The 22,925-nt window shown below is 38.0% G+C and overlaps 1 protein-coding gene across 1 annotated transcript in view; it reads right to left on the bottom strand.

The window, feature by feature from the left end:
- The window catches only part of PARD3B (par-3 family cell polarity regulator beta), a 1,010,919-nt gene that overhangs the window by 523,775 nt on the left and 464,219 nt on the right, over window positions 1–22,925 (bottom strand). The window contains exon 4 of the mRNA XM_030325489.1: window positions 14,591–14,700. Within this exon, the coding sequence (XP_030181349.1) occupies window positions 14,591–14,700 (110 nt within the window). The remainder of the gene's footprint in view (window positions 1–14,590; window positions 14,701–22,925) is intronic.

Raw genomic sequence — 22,925 nt, 5'->3', positions numbered from 1 at the left:
CAAGTTATTAACCACTATAGCCTGCTGTCCTACAGGGCCTACACCTCCCACCCACCACTCTAGGACCTTATGAAATAATAATACTTTGAATCCAAAGGATGAATATCCAGGCTGAATCTCATGGAACGTTATTTATCATTATTGCTTCCTCTGTTCCCTCTATGTCTTCTACAGACCTTACAGGCAGAAGTGTTTGCTACCCATTTCTGGGATGGTGTCCAGCTTCCAAGAAAAGTAACTTTCTCTTCTAGAACTCACAAATAGTATTACGAGGATAAATTATAATAATAATGTCCTATGCACAATTTCATGTGGTCAAGCTCCAATCACAAAAGTTCCTTGTGGTTTCCCATCCTTTCATAGCCATGTTTTTCAACTCAAGCAGATTCCTTTCTAGTTTCCAGACCCTGCATGGGTTCTTCATACATGACCCTAGTGAAACTGTCATCATAATTGAATTTCTTAATACTGGATTCACAACCATGATGTTAGTTAAGAAGCTAAAAATAAAAGCTGTGGCTAGCTCCAGTTTTTGTGTGCATGCATATTAATTTAAATCATTTCCCTTTAATTATATTTAACACACATTAAAAATTTGGTAATTATAAAAGACCTTTAATTATCAACATTCATTATTATCACTATTATTAACATACATTAAGCACCCACAGTCTGCTAAATGCTATACTCAAGATAAAAGGCATTAACCTTGCAATTCCACTGTGAGCAAGATAGAAGACAATCTTCTTCTTCCAGACAGAGAACAAAATTATACTTGCTTAACTTGACAAAGAGCCAATGGATGAGTCAAGGATAAAATCTAGCTATCTTAACCACTAGACAATTGGATAAACAAAGAATGGCTATAAAACTGTGCCACTTTAAGCACATCTGAATTTGTTCTTCCATAAGTGTTTTAATGCCTGCACGAAATTTTTTTTGGTGGCAAAACTTTCTGCTTCATAGGAATACCTAAATTGTATAAACACTCAAGTCATTTGAGACCAACTTTACAGTATACACTTTGGCATCCAATAGAATGATACCATTTTTGGTGGAAAAATAAAGTGTGGCTATAAAATAATGAAATGATTTCTTTCTCCTTTCAGGAAGAGGCTCGTAAGCTGGCTTTGAAAGAAGTTTCAAATGAAGACTGCTCAAAGCATTTGAGGAATGGCAACATCAATGGGACAGAGGTATGTACTCTAGGGTGCTACTTGCAAAGCTAACATTTGAGTGAAAAGAGGCTACGTTGGATTAAGACATATTTGAAGCAAAATGTCAGCACCTTTACTTAGTTATACAATCTGGAGTAAATAAGTTAACTTATTTGAGCCTTAGCTTCTTCACCTATACAACAGAGTGAATAGTGCTGAACTTGCAGATTTTTATTGAACAGTACATTTGAGTATATATAATAAAGTGTTTGCAACTGACATGAACTTGGAGCTGAGCAAAGAAAGTCCTTGACTCCATGACATCCTGGATACTATTATGTGGCTATCTGTTGTCAGACCTAGCATGCAGATTAATGCTATTAAAACGGAAGTTAAATAATTAAATTGCTTCATGGTTTAAGTAGGCTATTATGCAATTGGAAAATGTATTGCATTTTTGTTTTGTTTTGTAGAGACACAGAGAGAAAGCGGGGGAGGGGCAGAAAGAGAAGGAGAATCCCCAGCAGGCTCCACACTCAGCACTGAGTCCAATGCAGGGCTCGATCTCACAACCCTGAGATCGTGACCTGAGCTGAAATCAAGAGTTGGATGCTCAACCAACTTAGCCACCCACGTGCCCCTTGCATTCTTTATACGAACCTTTTATAAGTAACCCCTGTTCTTTCGGCACAGCGCTACGTCCTGGGCACACGGAGGAAATGAGGTCCACCCACAAGGGGCTCAAAGTCTAGTAAAGAGATATTAAATGTGGAAAGTGATAACATGAGGTAGAAAGAATTATAATAAAAATATGATAGTGTGCATTGGGTAGGAAGTAGTTAATTCTGCCTGTAGCAGAAAGGGGTTAGGGAAGTATTAGTAAAGAAAGAGATCACGACACTGGGGTTTGAAAGAAAACTGGATATGCACTATGGGAAAGAGGGCTGAATGGCAGTTGTCCTGTGCCTGGCAGAAGCCACAGCTGGGTGAAGACACGCAGACAGAAGCACTCAGCTTCTTTGAGAAACTGTACACAGTGTGTATGGTGTGTGCAGTGTGGTGTGGCTAGAGATGATGCTAAACATACAGGTGGGGGGGGTTAGGTTGTCAAAGGTCATGCCAAGAACTCAAAAGTAAACCCTGGCTAATGTGGTCAAATGATTTCAGACAAGGATACCAAGGCTATTCAATGGGGGAAAAGCAGTAAGCAACAAATGTTGCTGAAAAAACTGGATATCCACATGCAAAAAGAAAAAAAAAAAAAAAAGGAAGGTGGACCTTTACCTCACACCATATACATAAAAATTCGCTCAAAGTAGGTCCACAGACCTCAACATAAGAGCTAAAACTCCTCAACTCTTAGAAGAAAACATAGGGCAAGAGCTTCACAACACTGAAGTTGGCAATGATTTCTTGGGTAGGACACCGAAGACAAAAGCCACAAGAGCAACAAAGTAGAAAAACCGACATCACGAAAATGAAAAACTTTTGTGCACCAAAGGACACTATTAACAGAGTGAAAAGGCAACCTACAGAATGGGAGAAAACATGCGCAAATCATCCATATGGTAAAAGGTTCATATCCGCAATATATAGAGAATGCCTAAAACTCAACAATAAAAATGAAACCACCCAATTTAAAAAAGGGTAAAGAAATTGAATCCATGTTTCTCCAAGGGTATCTCTCACTTTTTGAAAATTCATGTTATACCATTTTCCTCTTACAAAAGATCTATATTAGTATCTTTTTTCTCCAACCAAAAGAAATCCTTTTTATGAGAAACAGTGAAAATAGTGTTCAGTGTTTGTTTTGTAGCCAGCATGCACTACGGGGAGCTAGACTGGTGCCAGTCTTCCCTGGGAACGACACTGAGCATCAAGCTGCCACAGCTTTCAACTGTGTCTGTGAGCATCTGTGTTTCGTCATGATTTACAGTGGGCAACCATTAGCAAGATGTGTCCTAAGGCATTAGAAATGCCCGGGGGGAAGGGCGACTGGGTGGCTCAGTTGGTTAAGCGTCCGACTTCAGTCGGACTTCAGCGTAGGTCATGATCTCATGGTTCGTGAGTTCGAGCTCCGCGTCAGGCTCTGTGCTGACAGCTCAGAGCCTGGAGCCTGCTTCGGATTCTGTGTCTCCTTCTCTCTATGCCCCTTCCTCACTCACACTCTGTCTCTCTTTCTCTCTCTCAAAAATAAATACTAAATTTTTTTAAAAAAAGAAGAAAAGCCTAGGAGACATTATTTTTGGGGGGTATTGGAATGCTCAAAATTTTCCCCATATAAACTAACGGTAATTGCTTTTGTGCTTCATGCCATTTTGGCTTACGAAAGGTTTTCATTGGAATACTCTACTTTTGATAGTGGGGGAAACCTGTATATAAATGGCTAATAGGCACATGAAAAGATGCTGAACATCACTAGTCATCTGGGAGATCCAAATCAAGACTGTAAGATGCCACCTCATACCGTGTTAACAGGTATGATGGATGGCTACTATCTAAAAAACAAAAAAAAGAAAAAGAAGAAAAAGAAAATAACAAGTGTTAGGATTTAGAGAGATTGGGAAGCCTTGGACGCTTGTTGGTGAGAATGTAAAATCGTATAGCTACCATGGAGAAGAGTATGGGGGTGCCTGGGTGGCTCAGTCGGTTAAGCACCTGACTTTGGCTCAGGTCATGGTCTCGCAGTTCATGAGTTCAAGCCCCACATCAGGCTCTGTGCTGGTAGCTCAGAGCCTGGAGCCTGCTTTGGATTCTGTCTCTCCCTCTCTCTCTGCTCTTCCCTTGCTTGTTCTCTTTCTCTCTCAAAACTAAATAAATAAACATTAAAAAAATAAAAAGAAGAGAGTATGGTGGCTCCTCCCCCAAATTTAAAATAATGATATGACCCAGCAATTCCATTTCTGAGTATATACCTCAAATAACTGAAAGCAGGGTCTGGAAGAGGTATTTGTACACTCACATCCGTGGAAGCATTATTCACAATAGCTAAAAGATGAGACAACAAAAGTATGTATCAACTCATGAATGGGTAAGTAAAATGTGACATATACATACAATGGAATCTTATTCATTTATAAAAAGGAAGAAAATTCCTGCACAAGGTAACAACACAGATGAACCTTGAGAGCATTATGCTGAGTGAAACAAGCCAGACACCAAAGGACAAATACTGTGTGATTCCACTTACACGAAATACCTAGAACAGTCAAATTTATAGAAACAGAAAAATAGAGCAGTGGTTGCCAGGGCCTAGGGGAGAGGTCAGTGGGGAGTCACTATTTACAAAGTACAGAAGGTCTGTTTGGGATGATGAAAACGTTCTGGAGATGGATAGTGGCCGATGGCTGCAGAACGATGGTGAATGTATTTAATGCCACTGAACTGTATGCTTAAAAATGATCACCATGTAAATTTTACGTTACATACATTTTACCATGCTGAAAAAGAAAATAACTTCATTCTCCTTTCTGTATTGCTTAACAAGTATAGAGTTTTAGTTTTATCAGATGGAAAGAGTTCTGGAGATGGATGGCGGGATGGTTGCACAATATTATGAATGTACCTAGGGCCACTTAACTGGATACTTAAACATCAGTTAAGATGGGGGGTGGGGCGCCTGGTGGCTCAGTCAGTTGAGTGACTGGCTCTTGATTTTGGCTCAGGTAGTGATCCCAGGGTTGTGGGATCGAGCCCCACGTGGGGCTCCACAATGAGCATGGAGCCTGCTTAAGATTCTCCCTCTCTCTGTCTCTCTCTGTGCCTCTCTGCCCCTCTCCCCCACCCGCACTCTCTCTAAAATAAAATTTTTAAAAGTTTTTAAAAAATTAAGCAAACATGGTTAAGATAGTAATTATTATATGTATTTTACCACAATAAACAAAAGTCCTACCAAGATCAAGAAATTTAAAATATATCCCGGAGGCATAGGAAATGGACAGTTGTTATAATGCAGGAGAGTGACATGGTCAAATTTTGTAAAAAGATTCAGATGTTTACAGGAATATAGTAATTTTATTCATGAAACAATAAGGAACCACCTCATACTAGTAAAAACCTCACTGGACAAATTAAATAACCCTTAACTAGACAATGCCTATATATAATGTGACTATTCAAATGACATTTTGACTTGATCAATGTGTGAACTTTTGATAGGTGTTCTAGATATGTGCTATCACACTACAGCAATATCAATTGCTTGGGATGCTTATTTGTTAATGTTTGGATCTTCATAGAACATAGGTGACTGTAAATTACATTTTATTTAAAAATTAATAAGTCATGGGTGGCCGACACAGCAGTGAAATTAAAGGCACAGAAAAACGGGACGATACAATTTCTTTAGAAGCATATCTATCAATTCTGACTTCTGATGATTAAAAATCTGCCTTTTCCTTTTAAAGGGGGAATACTTCTTTACGATTTCTGCAACAAATGCCATTTATCCATTTCTTTGCTTAAAAAGGAGGGATTTTTGTAGGGAAAGAGGGCTGGAAAGTCAGTTGGAAAACATCAGGGCAATGTCAGTCTGAAAATCATCAGCCAGTTGCAAGTTAAAAAAGATTTGCTAAAAGTAGCAATGTTTTTACTGGTTCTAGTCTGTCAGAAGGCTTTGGATTCTCTAGTGCCTCACACTAGTAACTTCAAAACTAATGCATTCCAGATGTCCCTATGATCATCTAATCAGACATCAAAAGCTGTATGGTGACAAGCTCACATGCTGCTTACGAGGACACTGTATGTTTCCACAAGCGTAAAACATACACAGTAGCTACTTTTAAAATGTGATTCATCTAAATCAGAATTCTATTTTAAAGTACAGAGGTATTAGGAAGGGCCCACCCTCCTGAGAAAGAACGAAGTCTTTTAAATGTCTGTACAGTGTCATTCTGTGACTAAAGTTTGAAAGGAAAAACCAAAATGAAACTTGCACTTCAGAAGAGTTTCTGTTGTGAGAAAAAAGAAATCCCCCATCAGAAGAGATTTCTAAGAATCACACCACGCTCAAGGAAAAAAAAAATCTTTTCCTCGCAATACCCATCATTTTACATCTTCCCAAGATAAACCCCCCATTAACCCTTTCCTTCCGTGCCATCAATTTTCAGTAACGTCTGCAACATGGAAAGCCCACACAGATCAGAACATAGAGAGGACGTGGTCTATACCTTTGAGCTTTCACTTGAGAGCAACATGATCTACTTGTACTTTAACCTTCAGATTTAAGTTGTGCTCTCTTCTACAGAATTTAGGTGTGCACAGGTATGGGTGTGTGTTTTTATGCTGCTGCCTTTTTCTGTGTATTTGGCCTCTTAAACACACACACACCCCTTAATATTATTACCATGAGCAATAAAAATAAATTTTGGTGTTTTGGATGGAAATACAACCTCTTTCCATGAACAATTATAAATACTGAGACATTAAAAGGAGATTTAAAGTTGCATTCATACCAACAAAGTTAATTTACATCTGGAACCCTAAAGGTGCTGATCTTCATTCCTAAGAACAACAGAAGTTCATACAGGATTTCTATTTATTATTTCCTTTTAGTTACGTGAAATTTGAGGAAATCATGCACAATTTAAATAATTTTCTTAGGGTCACCAAGTCATTGCTGCAATCAGACTACAGGATCTTGACCATTAGGCTAAAGCTACTCTAAACATCATCTTTACCAAATTTTTTTTTTTTTTAATAAATGTTTTTTTTTTTCAACGTTTATTTATTTTTGGGACAGAGAGAGACAGAGCATGAACGGGGGAGGGGCAGAGAGAGAGGGAGACACAGAATCAGAAACAGGCTCCAGGCTCTGAGCCATCAGCCCAGAGCCTGACGCGGGGCTCGAACTCCCGGACCGCGAGATCGTGACCTGGCTGAAGTCGGACGCCTAACCGACTGCGCCACCCAGGCGCCCCCATCTTTACCAAATTTTAAGCAACACTGTGAAATTACATCTGCCCATACTGCTAACACGAGATATTCATTAGTGTTTTTGTTAAGAAATACCTTGTAAACGTTCCCATACTCTTGAATTAATTCACATCCAGGTTTTTTTTCTCTTTTCTTCCAAATCACTTGAAACCAGAAGAACCTCTTAAAGAAGATGGAATAGGAGGAACATTTCGAAGGGGAAATCCGCAGATGTGGTGGGCGTACGAGAGGGATCCTGTCCAGACATTTCTAGTCTAATCAAAGATTTTCTAAATTCTTTGAACACAGTTATTAGAAAATTACAAAGCTATAACTGCCAAGATCATGAACTTCTTGATTCTAGAACTCACAGTTTTGTTGACAGAGATGCAGAGCTCAGATAATTGACTCCACTGCGTGCATATTAATTTCTATTCTCTGTTCATACATCAAGGGCGCAAAGTTAGGCTTTATTACATCCGTGCCCAGAATTATCAGTTTTTTTTTTCTCTTCTTATAATTTCTGTTCTTTCTGAGAGCCAATTACTATGTGAAATCATTGCTGGAACTGTAAAGAAATGAAGCGGTTCTCACAATTGAAACCACTGACCCAAACTGCTGGGTCAATACGCATTTTAATTCCAAGAGGGGAATTTGTGTTTAAGCATCTCTCTCCCCTTGTCAACACAGGTAACACATTGTCCCCAAACAGAAATTCTAAACTAAAGTTATTCAGGGAGTAAAACAGTATGTTGAACAAATAATGTCACAATTTTCACATTACAATTCACATATTCATTCCTATCTATAAATATAGACACACAAGGATGCACATCTTTATGAGAGGTGTTAAAAGTTGTTGAATTCATTCTGTCCGTCTCAGAAGTAACAGCTTTAATCATCTGGTGATCTATTTATGTGTCAGGCGTCGAGGCTTGAATACAAAAATGAACACACTGACTCAGGCCTCTGAGGAGCTCAGCCTTGTAGTAGACATGTAAACAAGTGGTTATATTTGGGTGAGATAAGAGCCAGTAGTGATGGTGCACATGGGAATTCCCTCTAGGGGCTTGGGAGGTGAGCACAGTGCAGACTAAAGGCAAAGGGCACTAATTCTGATCCTTAAAATGTATTATTTGATCATTTGGTACTTGCTAGCAGATTGCGAGCGTTGCTTAATTGCTTTAGATCTGGTTGGTCATTACGACCAGTTTGTAAGTTTCCTGAGGACAGGAACCATGTCTTATGCTTTCCAGATGGCACAGAGCAGAGGTCTTGGACATCTAAGAGATTAATTAATTTATGTTGACATGAAAGCAAAATTCACTCAATTTTCATTATGTGCAGATCAATCTAAACAGCAAAAGACGACATGTCATGGTTATTTCTTTAATATCTGAAACTTCTGAATAGCTATACATCTTTTAGACTTTTCGATTCTGGACTAGACCGAAGAAGAATGATTAGGCAGCATACCCCTAAACAGGGATCACATTTCCCAGGTTCCTTTATTAGTCACAGTACAGACATTCAGCCAATCCAATTTTTTTTTCACCAACCTCTGCAAGATTTGGTGAAAAATTCTATTGCAGAATAAATTAGGTTTCTGGATTTTCCCCACCTGGAACTCAAATCTTATAAACATGACTGCTTCAGAAATTAATCTGCCTAAACTTGCCAAACTAAGTAAACATTGGGCCCCATGAAATATTGGATGGCAGCTTTATCTCTTAAAAACAAGGCCATATGAAAACCATCGGTGCAATGTGTCTCCAAGCTTTGGTCTTATCAGCGCACAGCGTGAACAGCTGGAGTTACAAACACCAGGACTATTATTAAATCACTGTGTCAGGAAGGGGGAAAAAAAAGAAAAACCTTTTGTAGGTTTCAGTATCTCTAAATAATGCAATTATATATTACATGCTATTTCTCCCACCCTTTTGCTCATCAATATCCATCTCTCCTCGTTGGAAGACAATGGATAGAGGCTTCCTTCCAATCTACATCAGTGCCTATAAAAATTACTTTATTTCACTGTTTCTATAGCTACTTAATTGCATATCTAATGAATAGAAAAACATGATTGGGTCATTCAAAATTATTAAGTTTCTGTTTCGGGTTTTGACAGTCAGAGACCTACAGTCAAAAGTTCTCTGCCATCTCTCACTGACAATTGATAATTTTAATCCTGAAATTTAAGCCACTTGAATTTCTCTGTAATATTTCAATGCTTTCTTCCATGGAGGTGAAAGCATTTAAACCAGAATCAGCATTGATGATGATTTCAACATATGTGATTGCACAAAGGAAAATCTCTCACGTCAATACTCCATTGGACTATCTGCAAAACACAAACAGAATGCTCTTATTCCCTGGAAATATTTCCTCTCTCTTGAAGCTACCTGCCACTATCTTTGCTGATAAAATACCAAAAACTCCAAAGAACCATCTCATCTCTATATACACAGGGCCACTGGAGACACCTCTCCCCAGGGTGTCTTCCTTTTACTTCGGATCTTACTCTTGCTTAGAATTGTGTTGTTACTCGCTGAAGAGTTATTGCTGACCTCTCACTGCAGCAATTCAAAAACCTATCTTGAATTTACATCCTATGTGTTGGATAGGAAAGGTGATAATAACATGAAACAGCCTTAATTATTTAATATTGGGGAGGTGGTAATTCCCACTCCACTTCTTAATCTCTATCATTCATCATATTCTGAGAATTGATGGTTTTCTCACGTTATTTCATCCTAAACCTGCAAACAAGTAGTTCTTGATTATTTTTTTTTCCTTTTAAAATTTGGTGATAGTCTCAAGAAAAAAAAAAGAGTGATAGAGTCTCTTTCACGAAACACACATGCATGTGCAATGGGTGAAAGAATAAAACTCCAGAGTTAACAGACCCTCTGAAGCTCATCATGGACTCCCAATTTAATAACCTCAATATTGCCATGTTATTTAAAAAAAAATAAAACGTATATATTATGGATACAAACTTTTAAAAGACAGACCAATATTTTCTTAATTTGTAACAGTTTTAGAACAAACAAAGTCATTTACTATCCGAGAACAGCCACAGCATTATAATTTTCAGGAATCCACTTTTTAATTTACTCGCCCTGCAGGATCATTTTGCTTTAGGGGTTAAATGTGAAACTATAAACAGTCATTAAAACACAAAACAACCATAGTAGTTAACCGGATATTAAGAAAAAAATCACATCTGTTTTAGAGTTCTCTTCCACCCACAAATTCAGGAACATCAATTTCAAGAACCTGGTTTTATGGCATGCCCTTAAGCCAAGAATACCAGGTTACAATCAAGGCAAGAGAGGTAAGATATCCCATACGCAGACTCCCGCTATTACTTCTTGCCCCCAGGATTCTCTTTCTTTAATTCAAAAGCAGTCAGTAGAATTGGATTTTCTATTGCTTTGAAAGATAAACAGTCATTGCAATTTGCACATTAATAATTATACTATTCTGATTAACTGATGGGTTTATGAAAAGAGAAAGAGAACAAGTTTCCATGCTGTTTAGCTGGTGGTACCCTAAGTAACCAATAGTGAGACTTGGTGGCTTTTCACTACACAAAATTTGAGTCTTGCAGAGGATCTGATTTTTCTAATTCAAAAGCCTTTTAAAATGTCACCTTCTCTGAGAGTGCACATCTTAAATAACCAATTTGTAATAATTTAACCAGTCAGAAAATAAGGGCAACTTTTCCAACTTTTCACAAACATGTATCTCTGGGCATCAAAGAAAGTTCTTCCCGCTATAGTAAGCCTAATGAAGTGCAAGTAAAAATAACAGTCATCAACTGTGGTTTTAAAGGCAATATTTCAACATAATCAAATGTGTCAAATATTCATCCTTACAGCTTTTTAAGCTGTGGGTTATAAGTAAGTTTCATTTCTTGGGAATGATTGAACATAACCCACTTGGGGCTCTGCCATCTGTGAATTACTTACATGTGAACACTCTGGTTAAGAGATGGAAATTTTGGGTTTTTTTTCCTTTGGATACTGAAATGCAATGCAATCGCACAGAGCTTTTTAAGCAATTATTTTTCATGTTAGTTGCACCAAGGCTGTATTATCACATACTCCCCATATTCATCATCACTTATTAAATCATAGGCATCAAGTATAGTACAGCTGAAGTTGTAGAACTATGGAATTTGAGAGATAGGAAAGAATCTACAGTCTCTAATTCTTTACTCCCTGGGCTCAGGCGCTTGCCACAAACACCCCTCTCTGCAGTGTGCTCTGATGTAAGAGTTGTGGTTGTGTTCCCATGGTTTCCTGGAAAGGCTTTCCTCTTATCACTGAGCAAACAATAAAAGTGACTATGGGGCTATATGTAGGGTGCCACATAATTTATCATCCATACATGGACACCTCTGAGAGTTAGTGGGGACACTATTAATAATTATGCCAGAACAAGGACTGCTCCAGGCAAACCTAATCATACTGTTACCCCAGAGATGATGTGCGACTCAAAGAACTTCTCCCAAGGGCCTCAAACCATTTCATTAATGCTGTATCCAATTTTACTTCTGTCTGGAGCTGCTCCCTCCAATGGAAACAGAATGTGAACCAGAGATCTAGTTTTAAACTTTCTAGTAGCCATGATTTAAAATGAAACAGGTGAAAATAAATTTTGATAATATTATTTAACTCAAACCAATATACCATAGTATTATTTAAATGTGTAGTTAATATTAAAATTATTAGCAAGATCTTTTATATTCTATTTTTTATATTTCTTTTTAAGTTTATTTTCAGAGAGAGAGAGAGATAAGTGGGTGGGGGAGAACAAGTGGGGGAGGGGCAGAGAGAGAGGGAGAGAGAATCCCAAGCAGGCTCCACACTGTCAGTGCAGAGTCCAAGACGGGGCTCGATCTCATGAACCATGAGATCATTACCTGACCTGAAATCAAGAGTTGGACACTCAATCGACTGAGCCACCCAGGTGCCCCACTCTTTTTTATATTTCTTTCTTTAGAACTCATTATACATGTTACAATCAAATTACATTTCTAGTGCTCAATAACCACATGTGGCCAGTGGCTATAATATTGGACAATGCAGGTCTCAACAGTCCATGAGTCAGGATACTCAGAAATAAATGAACGGAATTATAATACATTCACACACATGCCTTTTTCTTCTTGGTAAGAATAGACACACCTAAATGTCTTCCTTTACTAACTTTGCTTGTTCTGCACAGTAGGGCAGTTAACTGTTTCTTGCCTGGGGTGAACTAGACTTTGGAGCAGACAAACCTTTACGTGGTAGATCTCTTTCGGAGAACAGAGAGAATGCTCGTATCAGAAAAGGTGGGTAAATTGCTGAGAAATTCTAGAGCTTTTCCCAGACTAATATGCATCTCGCATTCCAAAGTCCAACACACATGTACACTGAGAATCCTCCATGTATTTGACACTAGAAACAGAAAGATAAACAAGGCATATGTCTGTACCTTGGACTGTGAGGGCTTAACGTTTTCTTGGACATTATTTTACAGTTGAAGAAAGAGAAGGCTGTGTGTGATGCAGCAGTATTCTGTGGCAAGCCAAGGACCAGAGTCTATTCTTTGGGTCTCAGGTCTACACTTCATCAGTCAAAGAGAACACTCAGAAAAGGAAGAGATGTGTTTTCCTTTTTACTGTTGATACATGCAGACTCAGCCACTGCTTGGTAACTTGTATACGGTTAGGGAAAAGGATGTGGGGCACCAGTCTTTCTTCTTGAATTGGGATTTGCATCTTTGCTAGTAATAATATACTCCCTCACCAAATACCTCAACTTAGAACTCAATGGTATCACAGTTTGGTAAGAATATGGAATCTATCAGAAACATAATAGTCTTCATTTCCTGTAAGAAAGCAATATTAAATATCTTTACTTGGTCTAAACACAGAGCGTAAGTGAAAAAAAAAAAAAACACTGAACAAAATACTGGTGATTTTCTGCATGTGAATGATGGCAACACAATCAGATACACTCTAATTTGGGGGTTTACTGACATTGTAAAAATAAGCAGTAAACTGTAACTTTTCTCATTATATAGCTTCCCTTCCTCCAATCCAATATGCTTGGGCTTAACACGGTCTCAATCAGTGTGTTAAACACACACACACACACAAACCCCACATATTGGTTCTGTTTATACTCACCATTAAGTAGAACACATATACCTGATTTCTATTAAAGTCATGTTCCATTAAATATGTTTCCTTAAAAGTTTGGTGGGGAAACATTACATCTAAAATATTTTCAGAACACTTGCTTCCTTGTTTACAAAAAGAACTATGCCAAAATACTGCCATAAACTTATTAGTAAATACTCAATGGTTTGGCATAGTGACTCCTACCTCATGTACTGGTTCTTAGCACTCATGGCACTGGTTCTTGATAAAAACATTTTACACCAGACTGGGAGAACCTGGTTAGCTAATTCAGCATCCTTCCGTACCTTGAAAACACTGCTTTTTTTCTTAAGGCACTGTCCACAGTGAGACTTAATATGGAGAAGAGCCTTGCTTTTAGGAAACTTTTTAATATGACTATGTTATTGAAGACCACCTTTTGCAGTAACAGATAGCCATTAACCAAAATCTAAACCCCAGGCTATTTCAAAGAATGGGCCACAGTTACAACTCCTCAAAGTGACTCAGGATTTATCAGAAAGATCCATCAGTACCATATAAAAGGAGGATATTGTCTCTTCAGGAAACGATTCTCCATTTAACCTTTCAGCTGTTAAGCATGTCTTGTTATAAGCACTTCTGGTATATAATTTTACTTTTCTTTAATTTTGAATGCTGAGTTCTAGAAACCCAATACTGGTACCACATATACATGATATTGGTATCTTGAAACTACATGACCAGTCACCACGGCATGACCTCACAAAGCACTGCATTAACGCTGAAAATATATAAATTATATCCTTGGGTGTTACGAAGCAGGAAGAGGGAAATTCAACGGAGTAGCACGCTGGTTAAGAGTATGACCTTTGGAGCCAAATCACCTGGGTTAAATTCTTGGCTCCTCTACTTACGCGCTGTGACTTTAGATTAATTACTAAACCTTCTTCTGCCTCAATTTCATTATCAGTAAGATGGAGACAAAAAATTATACACACCATGATGTGGAAGTTTAAATGACTTAGGGTAAAGCACATAAAAGAGTCCTTGGCACATAATTACTATTTTGTAAATAATAGCTATCACTAGAACTTATATTCTAATGATAGCTCATACTACCTATTACTAACACTATATATACACACACACACACACACACACATATATATGTATATATATGTATATATACGTGTGTGTATATATATATATATACATATATATATATATATATATATATATATATTTATATATTTCCCATTGAAAGATCTCTAATGATCAACTTCTTAAGACTCCAAAGTCCTAGTTAGTCTATGGGTAAGGCACTTTGATCTTTCATTAGAAATGCAAACTCCAGGATACCTACTAGAGTAACAGGTTTCAGACTCTGGCCACTGGATTGTGAAGCGCTCGGCTGGGCGTCAGCAGGTGGGCCTGGCGCTGGGTCACTGCTTCTCCTCACCAGCAGTGGAGTGCCTGTAGGACAAAATAAGAGGTGAGAGGTCAACAGAACCCTGGGGAGAAGAGAGTGCATGGTACAATGCAATTTAATTAAAAAGGTTTACAACATGCTTTTATGTAAAAACATTCTATTTCTAAGGATGCTTGTAAATTAATCCATTTAATGATCTTTTGTCATCTATTTACAGACTGACACATGGAAAGAAAATCTTTCAACTCTCATCTTTCCTCACTTGCATTTCAAAACGAGCCATTGTACTTAACCAAAAACTATTAGGCAGTGCAGAAGTTGACCGTGTGCAATCTGAAACAGATCTAGAGAATATATCTGAGTATTAAAAAGAATGATTATCCAGCAGACAAGTGGAGAGATTCACATAGGCAGCGCAATTTGTTATTCAGTAGAGCCAGAAGTATAGTTATCCCTGCAATTTGGTGCTTCCCAAATCTTTTGAATGATGAAATACACTGAAATAAATTATTTGCTGGGGTTATAGCATTAATGTCTATTTAAGTATACAAAGAGATTGGTTCCATTCTCTTCCTTTTCTCCTAAAGTAGATAAAACTGATAAGGAAAATAAGTTACTTCTTCTAAAAATATATCTTGATTTCTTTTTAATTTAATGAAAGCTTCCACTATTAAATATTTGAGCCAGTTATTAAATTCTGTGAAACGATCATACTATTAGAAAGTTCAAGTGAAATTCAACCTTAACAGAGCTAGCGGCCTAACTAGTCTGCCTGCAATTAGGCCTAAAATAATTTGTTTCATACAAAATTGGCCACTATGGAGGAAACTCTCAAAAAAAAATCTTTTGTGGTCTAAAAATTGCTCTCATATAAAAATTAACTTTTTATTTGCATGCTTTGGGGAAAAAAGTAGAAAGCAGTAGAAATGCAATTCTCCATTTATCAATATTCTGAAAAATATTCCCCAAGTCTCTCAAGCTCTGGCTGTTTAAAATAACATTTTTCATATTCCATTTTAGATGGTGTGGTTACAAAAATCCATTTTGAAGTTATTTACAAATCTGATTTTTGTATGTGTTCCAACATTTTTATCCTGTGTACAAAATATAGACGCTAACACCTTCCATCTTTGTTCAGGTTCCTTTTATCCTTGCTTTTTTTTTTTTTAATTAAAAAGCTTTTAATGTTTATTTATTTTGAGAGACAGAGGGACAGAGTGTAAGCAGGGGAGGGGCATGGAGAGAGGGAGACAGAGAATCTGCAGCAGGATCCAGGCTCTGAGCTGTCAGCACAGAGCCTGGGACGTGGGGCTCGAACTCACAAGCCATGAGATCATGACCTGAGCCGAAGTCAGACGCTCAACTGACCGAACCACCCAGGCGCCTCATCCTTGCTGTTTTTTTTTAAAACTTCTTTTATAATAAGAAATTAACAAGCTATTTAGAATGAAACACTATCCAAAATGTTTATAAATCCAACGTTATGTTCCATTATTTCTTTTTTATTGATAAACATTTCACTGCATTATTCCCTAATTCCTCCACATCCATCTACAAATTTTTTAAGCAAGTGACATAGCAATAGTTGTATGGCTGGCAACTGTGCTTGAATGAAACATTAAAGGAAAATAACTGGAAGAGAAAGTATCTTAAAATCTCAAGACAATAGAGTTCCAGTCCTGTACCAGTATTTATTTTTTCTGATTCAGCTGATCTGAATTACCATTAACATAAAATGGACAAATCATTCTAAATGTGGTATCTTCACCATTAACATAAAATGGACAAATCATTCTAAATGTGGTATCTTCAGAAGCAACCCATTATCCTTAAAATTAAAAAAGAGAATGGGGAAAACTCCATGAAACTCCAGTTTGTTTCTAAACATTTAATCCACACCAGGACACTGCATGCCAACAATCTCAAACTGGATTAAAAACAAAGCAAAAGCGGGGCGCCTGGGTGGCGCAGTCGGTTAAGCGTCCGACTTCAGCCAGGTCACGATCTCGCGGTCTGTGAGTTCGAGCCCCGCGTCGGGCTCTGGGCTGATGGCTCAGAGCCTGGAGCCTGTTTCCGATTCTGTGTCTCCCTCTCTCTCTGTCCCTCCCCCGTTCATGCTCTGTCTCTCTCTGTCCCAAAAATAAATAAACGTTGAAAAAAAAAATAAAAACAAAGCAAAAGCAAGTAAAACCAGCATGGGACACCAAGATCCAAAAATAAGTTGATTTACAGACACAGAAATGGAAATTTTAGTGATTGACAGCTGTACTATTTTTCTAGCTGAGTCATACACATGTATATGAATATATATAGAATGTGTGTGTGTGTGTGTGTGTGTGAGAGAGAGAGAGAGAGAGAGAGACAGAGACAGAGACAGAGAGAGACAGAGAGAGTGTGTGAGAGAGAGAAAGGGAGAGAGGGAGAAAAAGAGGACAGCAAGACCTATTGTTTTTTTTTGAGTAATAAACATATTTTTCTTAAAGCCACACTAGATAATTTTCATGCAGCTATAAGGCATAGTTGTGACTCTGCTTTCCATCAATGCCTGCTATTTTAATAAGAAAATGTTAAATTATTTAAGACATAATTCTATAACAATATGAATTTGAGTTTGTGCATTCAATCAGTAGGCCATAATATTACATGGTGTCTCCCAGAACAAGATAGTTCAGTGTTGTACCAGCATACCCACTCTTTGGGACATTAACCAAAAAAACAAAACAAAACAAAACAAAAAACCGCAACAAAAACAATAACTAACATGGCTAGATCTTAAACATACTCTCAACTTATCAGGAGTAAGTTCTGTTGTTGTCTACTTTTTCTGGATCAGATACTTGAATGCCTTCTGGTGAGTCACCTTCTAGTTTTTCTTTGGCTGCCTTAATGTGTTAATACCAAGTATAAATCATTTTGTAAAGGAATTAATATGGGGCGTATTTAAATATGAACTGTTACCTCAGAGAGCTTTAAACAACCCTTCCCTTGGCAACTGAAAATTCATTTTAAAACCAATTTTAAAACAAAATTTTAACACAAATTTAATATTTGTTTCTTTTTCATTGCCAAGCCTCATTTGAGGATGACTTCCAAGAACAGACTGAGCCACAACTTAAAGACAAAGACAGACACATCCTAGTATAGAAAAGAAGACGAGTACTTTCAAGTCCTGGAGACGATGTGGGGAGAACCTTGGATAGAAGGCCCACCTTGCAGGCATGGCTACCCGGAATGAAAAGGAGACAACCACATCCAGTTTCATAGAATTTTCTGTGTGAGGGAAAAAGTAAATAAAATGTAACCTCTGCGTCAAAGGAGCTTATAACCTAACAGGGAAGGTCAGACTCTAAGAACTATCATGTGTCTATGCAGTGGAGAAGACCGTGGGTTTTGAAGACAAAAAAACTGGGCTTCACCTTTCCTGGCTCTGTGACATTGGGCTGCTTGATGACACAAGCTCATCATTTAAAGCCTGGTGATAAAAACAGATCACAGAATTGATGGGAGGCTGAAAAAAAGGCAGGCAGGCATAGGACATGGTACTGTGCGGTCTGCAATTTTTATGCAGGAAATCCCCTTCCTCTCAATAAAAAGGAGATAAAAGCACTTGCTATTGTTATGAACAGTGTTATCTGCTCAAAAAATTGAACACCTGAAAGTCAGTTTTCATGACATTATATGTAAATGAAAATAATAAAACATAATTCTGTGCTGAGCCAGGTATAGACTTACTATAGAAATCAAAGCTTTTAAGAAAAAAACATGATGTGGGAAAGGAGTTCAGAAATGGAAAAAAAAAAAAACAATAACCCATTATTCATTGATAGTTTTTAGTTAACTGATAAAGGACTCTTACTCTTAGATTTTAGAGGCAAAAGCCCTCAGTTCAGCTTAAGAGAACAGCAGTATTCCTTGGATATACCAGTTTAAAAGCCATTGACTGCAAAGCCCAAAAATAAGAAATGTTTTGTACTGTAAAGCATAAAATCTTATACAATTGCATTATGTTTTTCCATATAGTTAAATATTTGAGGCCTCATTACGCATCAGGAGCTCTACATGGAGTGGCCGATATTAAGATGAATAGTCAGGGTGCTTACTTAGGGTTTATTTTTAAAAAGAGGCTGCGAGGACAAAGAACAATTTACACACACGTGCGTATCAGTGCAGTGTTCCAGTGGGGTCACGTGTGGGTTGTTGAACCCATACCCATGAGCATGCACACTGTAGACTAGACCAAGCCCCACTTTATTTAGGCAGAGGCACAGAAACTTAACGAAAGTCACAGAGAGCCAAAGAGAAGCAAGTGACCCTCAAAGCAGAAGAGTTCCTGATCAAGTGTGTAGCTCCTGGTGACCCTGTCCTTGAAGATAGGGTCTTGCCACATCAGGAAAGTCTAAAATACTTTCTGGGGCACTGACCATGCATATCCAGGGCTTTCATTCCACTCAGGCTGAACTTACTCCCACACTCACCACTCTTGCTTGTAAGAAGATGGCTAGACTCCTCAGGTTCTCCAGGCCTTGAGGCAACCAGCACTGGAGTCAGTTCCTGGGTGTCTATGAGTGATGGCATGTCTCCTCCCACTGCTCAAGCAGTCACCATTTTAATGATAGTAAAACTAGGATTCAAAGGGGTACAGTTACCTGCCCGATGTCCCCCTATAAATGTAAATAAAGGAGCCCAGAGGAGGACCATCTAATCCATTTGGGGGGAAAAAAGAGGGCTAAAAGGTGCAGCAACTAGTTAAAAGGATCAAATTGGTACATTAATGAATCATGCAAGATATAAAGGCCAACACAAGTTATCTCCAGAAGTTTCTGTCCCTGTTATATTAACACACACACACACACACACACACACACATCCTCGATGGATTTTTTTTTCTACATTTAGAGGATGTGTCTGGGATGGAATTGACTTAAATAACAGATAATATGTTATACATAAAATTCTGTCCTGGAGATTTTCAAAGACATCTTAGAAACATAGACAGTTATAGAGACTGAAACCAAAGTCCAGAAGAATCATCCACATGATGCCTCAATGGGCAGAGGAAAAACAAACAAAAAACAAGGACTTTAAACATGAATCCCATTTCAAACATCAGAAAGGCACATGTTCTAAATTGTATGGTGTAGAAATTTATCTAAAAATGGTTAATGAGTCCCCTGAGCAAAACCAAAAGGCTAGCTTGTCATTAATATTGGTGCCATTCATTGTAGGGCAATTGATACCTAGGGCTCTAGGGGGTCCCAGTCCCAGGTAACGTGCCAACAGGCATTCTGTAAGAAGTTGGTGGCCTTGGGGCACCTGGGTGGCTCATTTGGTTATGCATCCAACTCTTGATTTCAGCTCAAGTCATGATCTTGCAGTTTGTGGGATTGAGCCCCGCGTAGGGCTCCGTGCCAAACATGGAGCCTGCTTAAGATTCTCTCTCTCTCTCCCTCTGCCCTCTCCCCGTCTCATACATGCGCTCATAAAAATGAATTGCAAATGGTTAAAATCTTACAAACTTAGGGGCACCTGGGTGGCTCAGTTGGTTAAGCATCCAACTTTGGTTCAAGTCATGATCTCATGTTTCATGGGTTGGAGCCCCAAATCTTAGCTTTAGCCCACTGAGGGTTAGATGGATTTGTTTTTAATACAAGATGTCTTAAAACACATGAGAAACAAGACAATAGATGTTTAGTTGGGCATTCATAAGGATGAGTTCATATTAGAAATCATATTGGCTTTCAGAACAAGGGAGCAGAGATAAGGATGAGGTAATCAAAAGAGGAAGGATCAGGACAGGTGTATCAGTGACATCACATGTAAAACAATGAGAAAAACAGAATTCTATGTTCTCACAGAATCTTCAGAAAGAAAGGGTATCTAGAAAAGTGGTTAACAAAGCCACAGAGGCGAACCCAGAGGGAAGGTCGAGTGGGAGAATGGAGAAAGGAATAGGAGTTTACATGATAAACTGTTATGTTCAGAGAAGGGGTTAAAACCTGGGATTGTTAGAATTTCAATTTTCCTTTGCTCTAAGGGATCACTTCTGTGCTACTGAATTATCAAATCACGAAAACAGACAGTTTAAAGAAAGAAAACATGCTATCTAGCCAATGCTACTGAACACTGAGGACAACAAGATAAACAGGAAGGGGAAAATGCTATAGAAATATACCTAAATTGGAAAATATTTCACTTTGGTGATAAAAATGAATTGCAAATGGTTAAAAATCTTATAAACTTAAAAAGCGATAAATAGGAAAAGACACATTTCCCTAGTAATTAATATTAATAGTATATTAATAATATTAATAGTATGCATAAGCCATGTCTTGGTTTCATATAGTACATTTCCTTAATAGAGTTTATACTAGTCAGCACCTAGAAGAATGCCTTTCAATTATCCTGTACTTCAACACTCATTGAATGAATTTGACATTAAGTGAATCATTTTGACGTTAAAATATGGATATGTTCTCCTGAGATATGGTGAAGAGAGATGGGGGTTCAGGAGATCTGCCTTCTAGAGGTGGCCCTGGCATGGCATAACTTCCAGGAAGCTTCTCTACCCCAGAGTCCAACCTCTTTCCCCATCAGCTAAGTAAGCATGTTGGATCGGCTACACCAAAATCCTGTTCCAGATCTGCAAAGAGATAGTTCTATGATTTATATAGCCAATTAGAAAATTGAAGTGAAGAGAAATTAAGCTCTTAAGTCTTTTGGACTTGATTTCTACTCCAGTTTCATTCACCTGACACTTTTCTATTGTGGGGTCCCATCTTCTATGTGAGGAGGTGTGTGAAAATAAGGGGAATGACAGCTCTTCAATGCAGGGGGCATTCCTTTCATCTAAAGAGGTCAGCACAAAGAAAGATTTGGATAGAGAGACACAGGTAAAAGGTAAGGTCGTGGGGAGGAGGGGCGAGAAGGCAAAAATTAAGCTATGGTCACATGGGCATGTCTGGCAAGACACTTGACCCACTAGCCAAGGCACACAAGTACCCCTTCCGGAGTGCATGATCTCTCTTGCAGATGACTAAACTTCCTTGTCAGTATTTGCTTCCGATTAATCCTGTCAATACTTCAATAAAAAAAAAAAAGAAAAAAAAAGATGAGTGAAAGTAGTACATCATTTGTAAAGGAGACAACTAGATTTTTTTGTTGTTGTTTTGTAAGGATGTTATGGGTGTTAGATAAGGCTTTTCAACTGATACCTACCAAACTCCATTGTACTGAAATCTGGAGATCCATTAAAAAAATCTGGTAATGATATCAATAGGGGCACAATTTATGGCGAAGGGCCGAGAAGAGACCACTTTCGCTACAGGAGTGCTTGACCAGTTTTGGATTGTGATGAATGCGGCAGCTGTGACATGCTTTCAGACACCATGATGGAAAAACCACATGAGAGAAACCAAGTCAAATTCTAGCAGACTTGTAGCTGTCCAAATATTTTAGTCTTAAATATCACCGCTTTAGGAAAGTAACTCCCAGTATTGCCATAAAAGGGGCAAAGAAGTTCAAGTTGACTAACAGTATCATTTTTCTTTCATTGTGGATTGCAAAAGCCATCCATGCCCACTTTATACACAAAAGGATAAATGCAAGTAATGCACAGAATAGTCACCAGCTACACCATAGATATGAACAGGCACATACATGATAAAATAACTTTCAGTATTTGCAAAGCTGCTTAAATTGGAGTGCTAGTGGTATAAAAACAAATGAGGGGGGTTTAAACTGACCTTTTTTGGAAATTATACTTTTCTCTGAAGATGGTTATGCCTTCAACTCAAAGTATATTATTGCTATATTCCTGAGGATACATGCTTTTTCTTATATTACATGTTTCATGTTTTGGACTGTTGATACATATAAATTTAGAATGTTTTATATTGTTTAAAGTACTTCATAGCATCGAAGTACTCATGCTGTTGAAAATCAGTTAATACCATGTGCTAGACATGCCCGAGGTCCCAAGTGTTATATTAAGAACGATGGCAAGCAATAAAGGGACAGAACTCACTGTATGTGTTTCCCTGATGTGCATGAAAGAAATACAAAAGTGGCCATTTTAGGCTAGAGTCAAATTTAAAATATTAAAAAACAAAACAAAGACAAGCTACAGAGGAGTTCATGTACAAGCAAATGTCCTGATTTTTGAAAGGTATACACTAAAAAAGCAACAAAACATTAGCAAACACAAATATATCTGAACTAATAAAGCCAAATAAAGGCTCCGAAATCTTAGAGGTAGAAGGAAGAAATGTGA

The sequence above is a fragment of the Lynx canadensis genome, chromosome C1, assembly GCF_007474595.2.
Source record: "Lynx canadensis isolate LIC74 chromosome C1, mLynCan4.pri.v2, whole genome shotgun sequence".
Taxonomy (NCBI): Eukaryota; Metazoa; Chordata; class Mammalia; order Carnivora; family Felidae; genus Lynx; species Lynx canadensis.
This window is presented reverse-complemented; position numbering and strand designations above follow the sequence as displayed.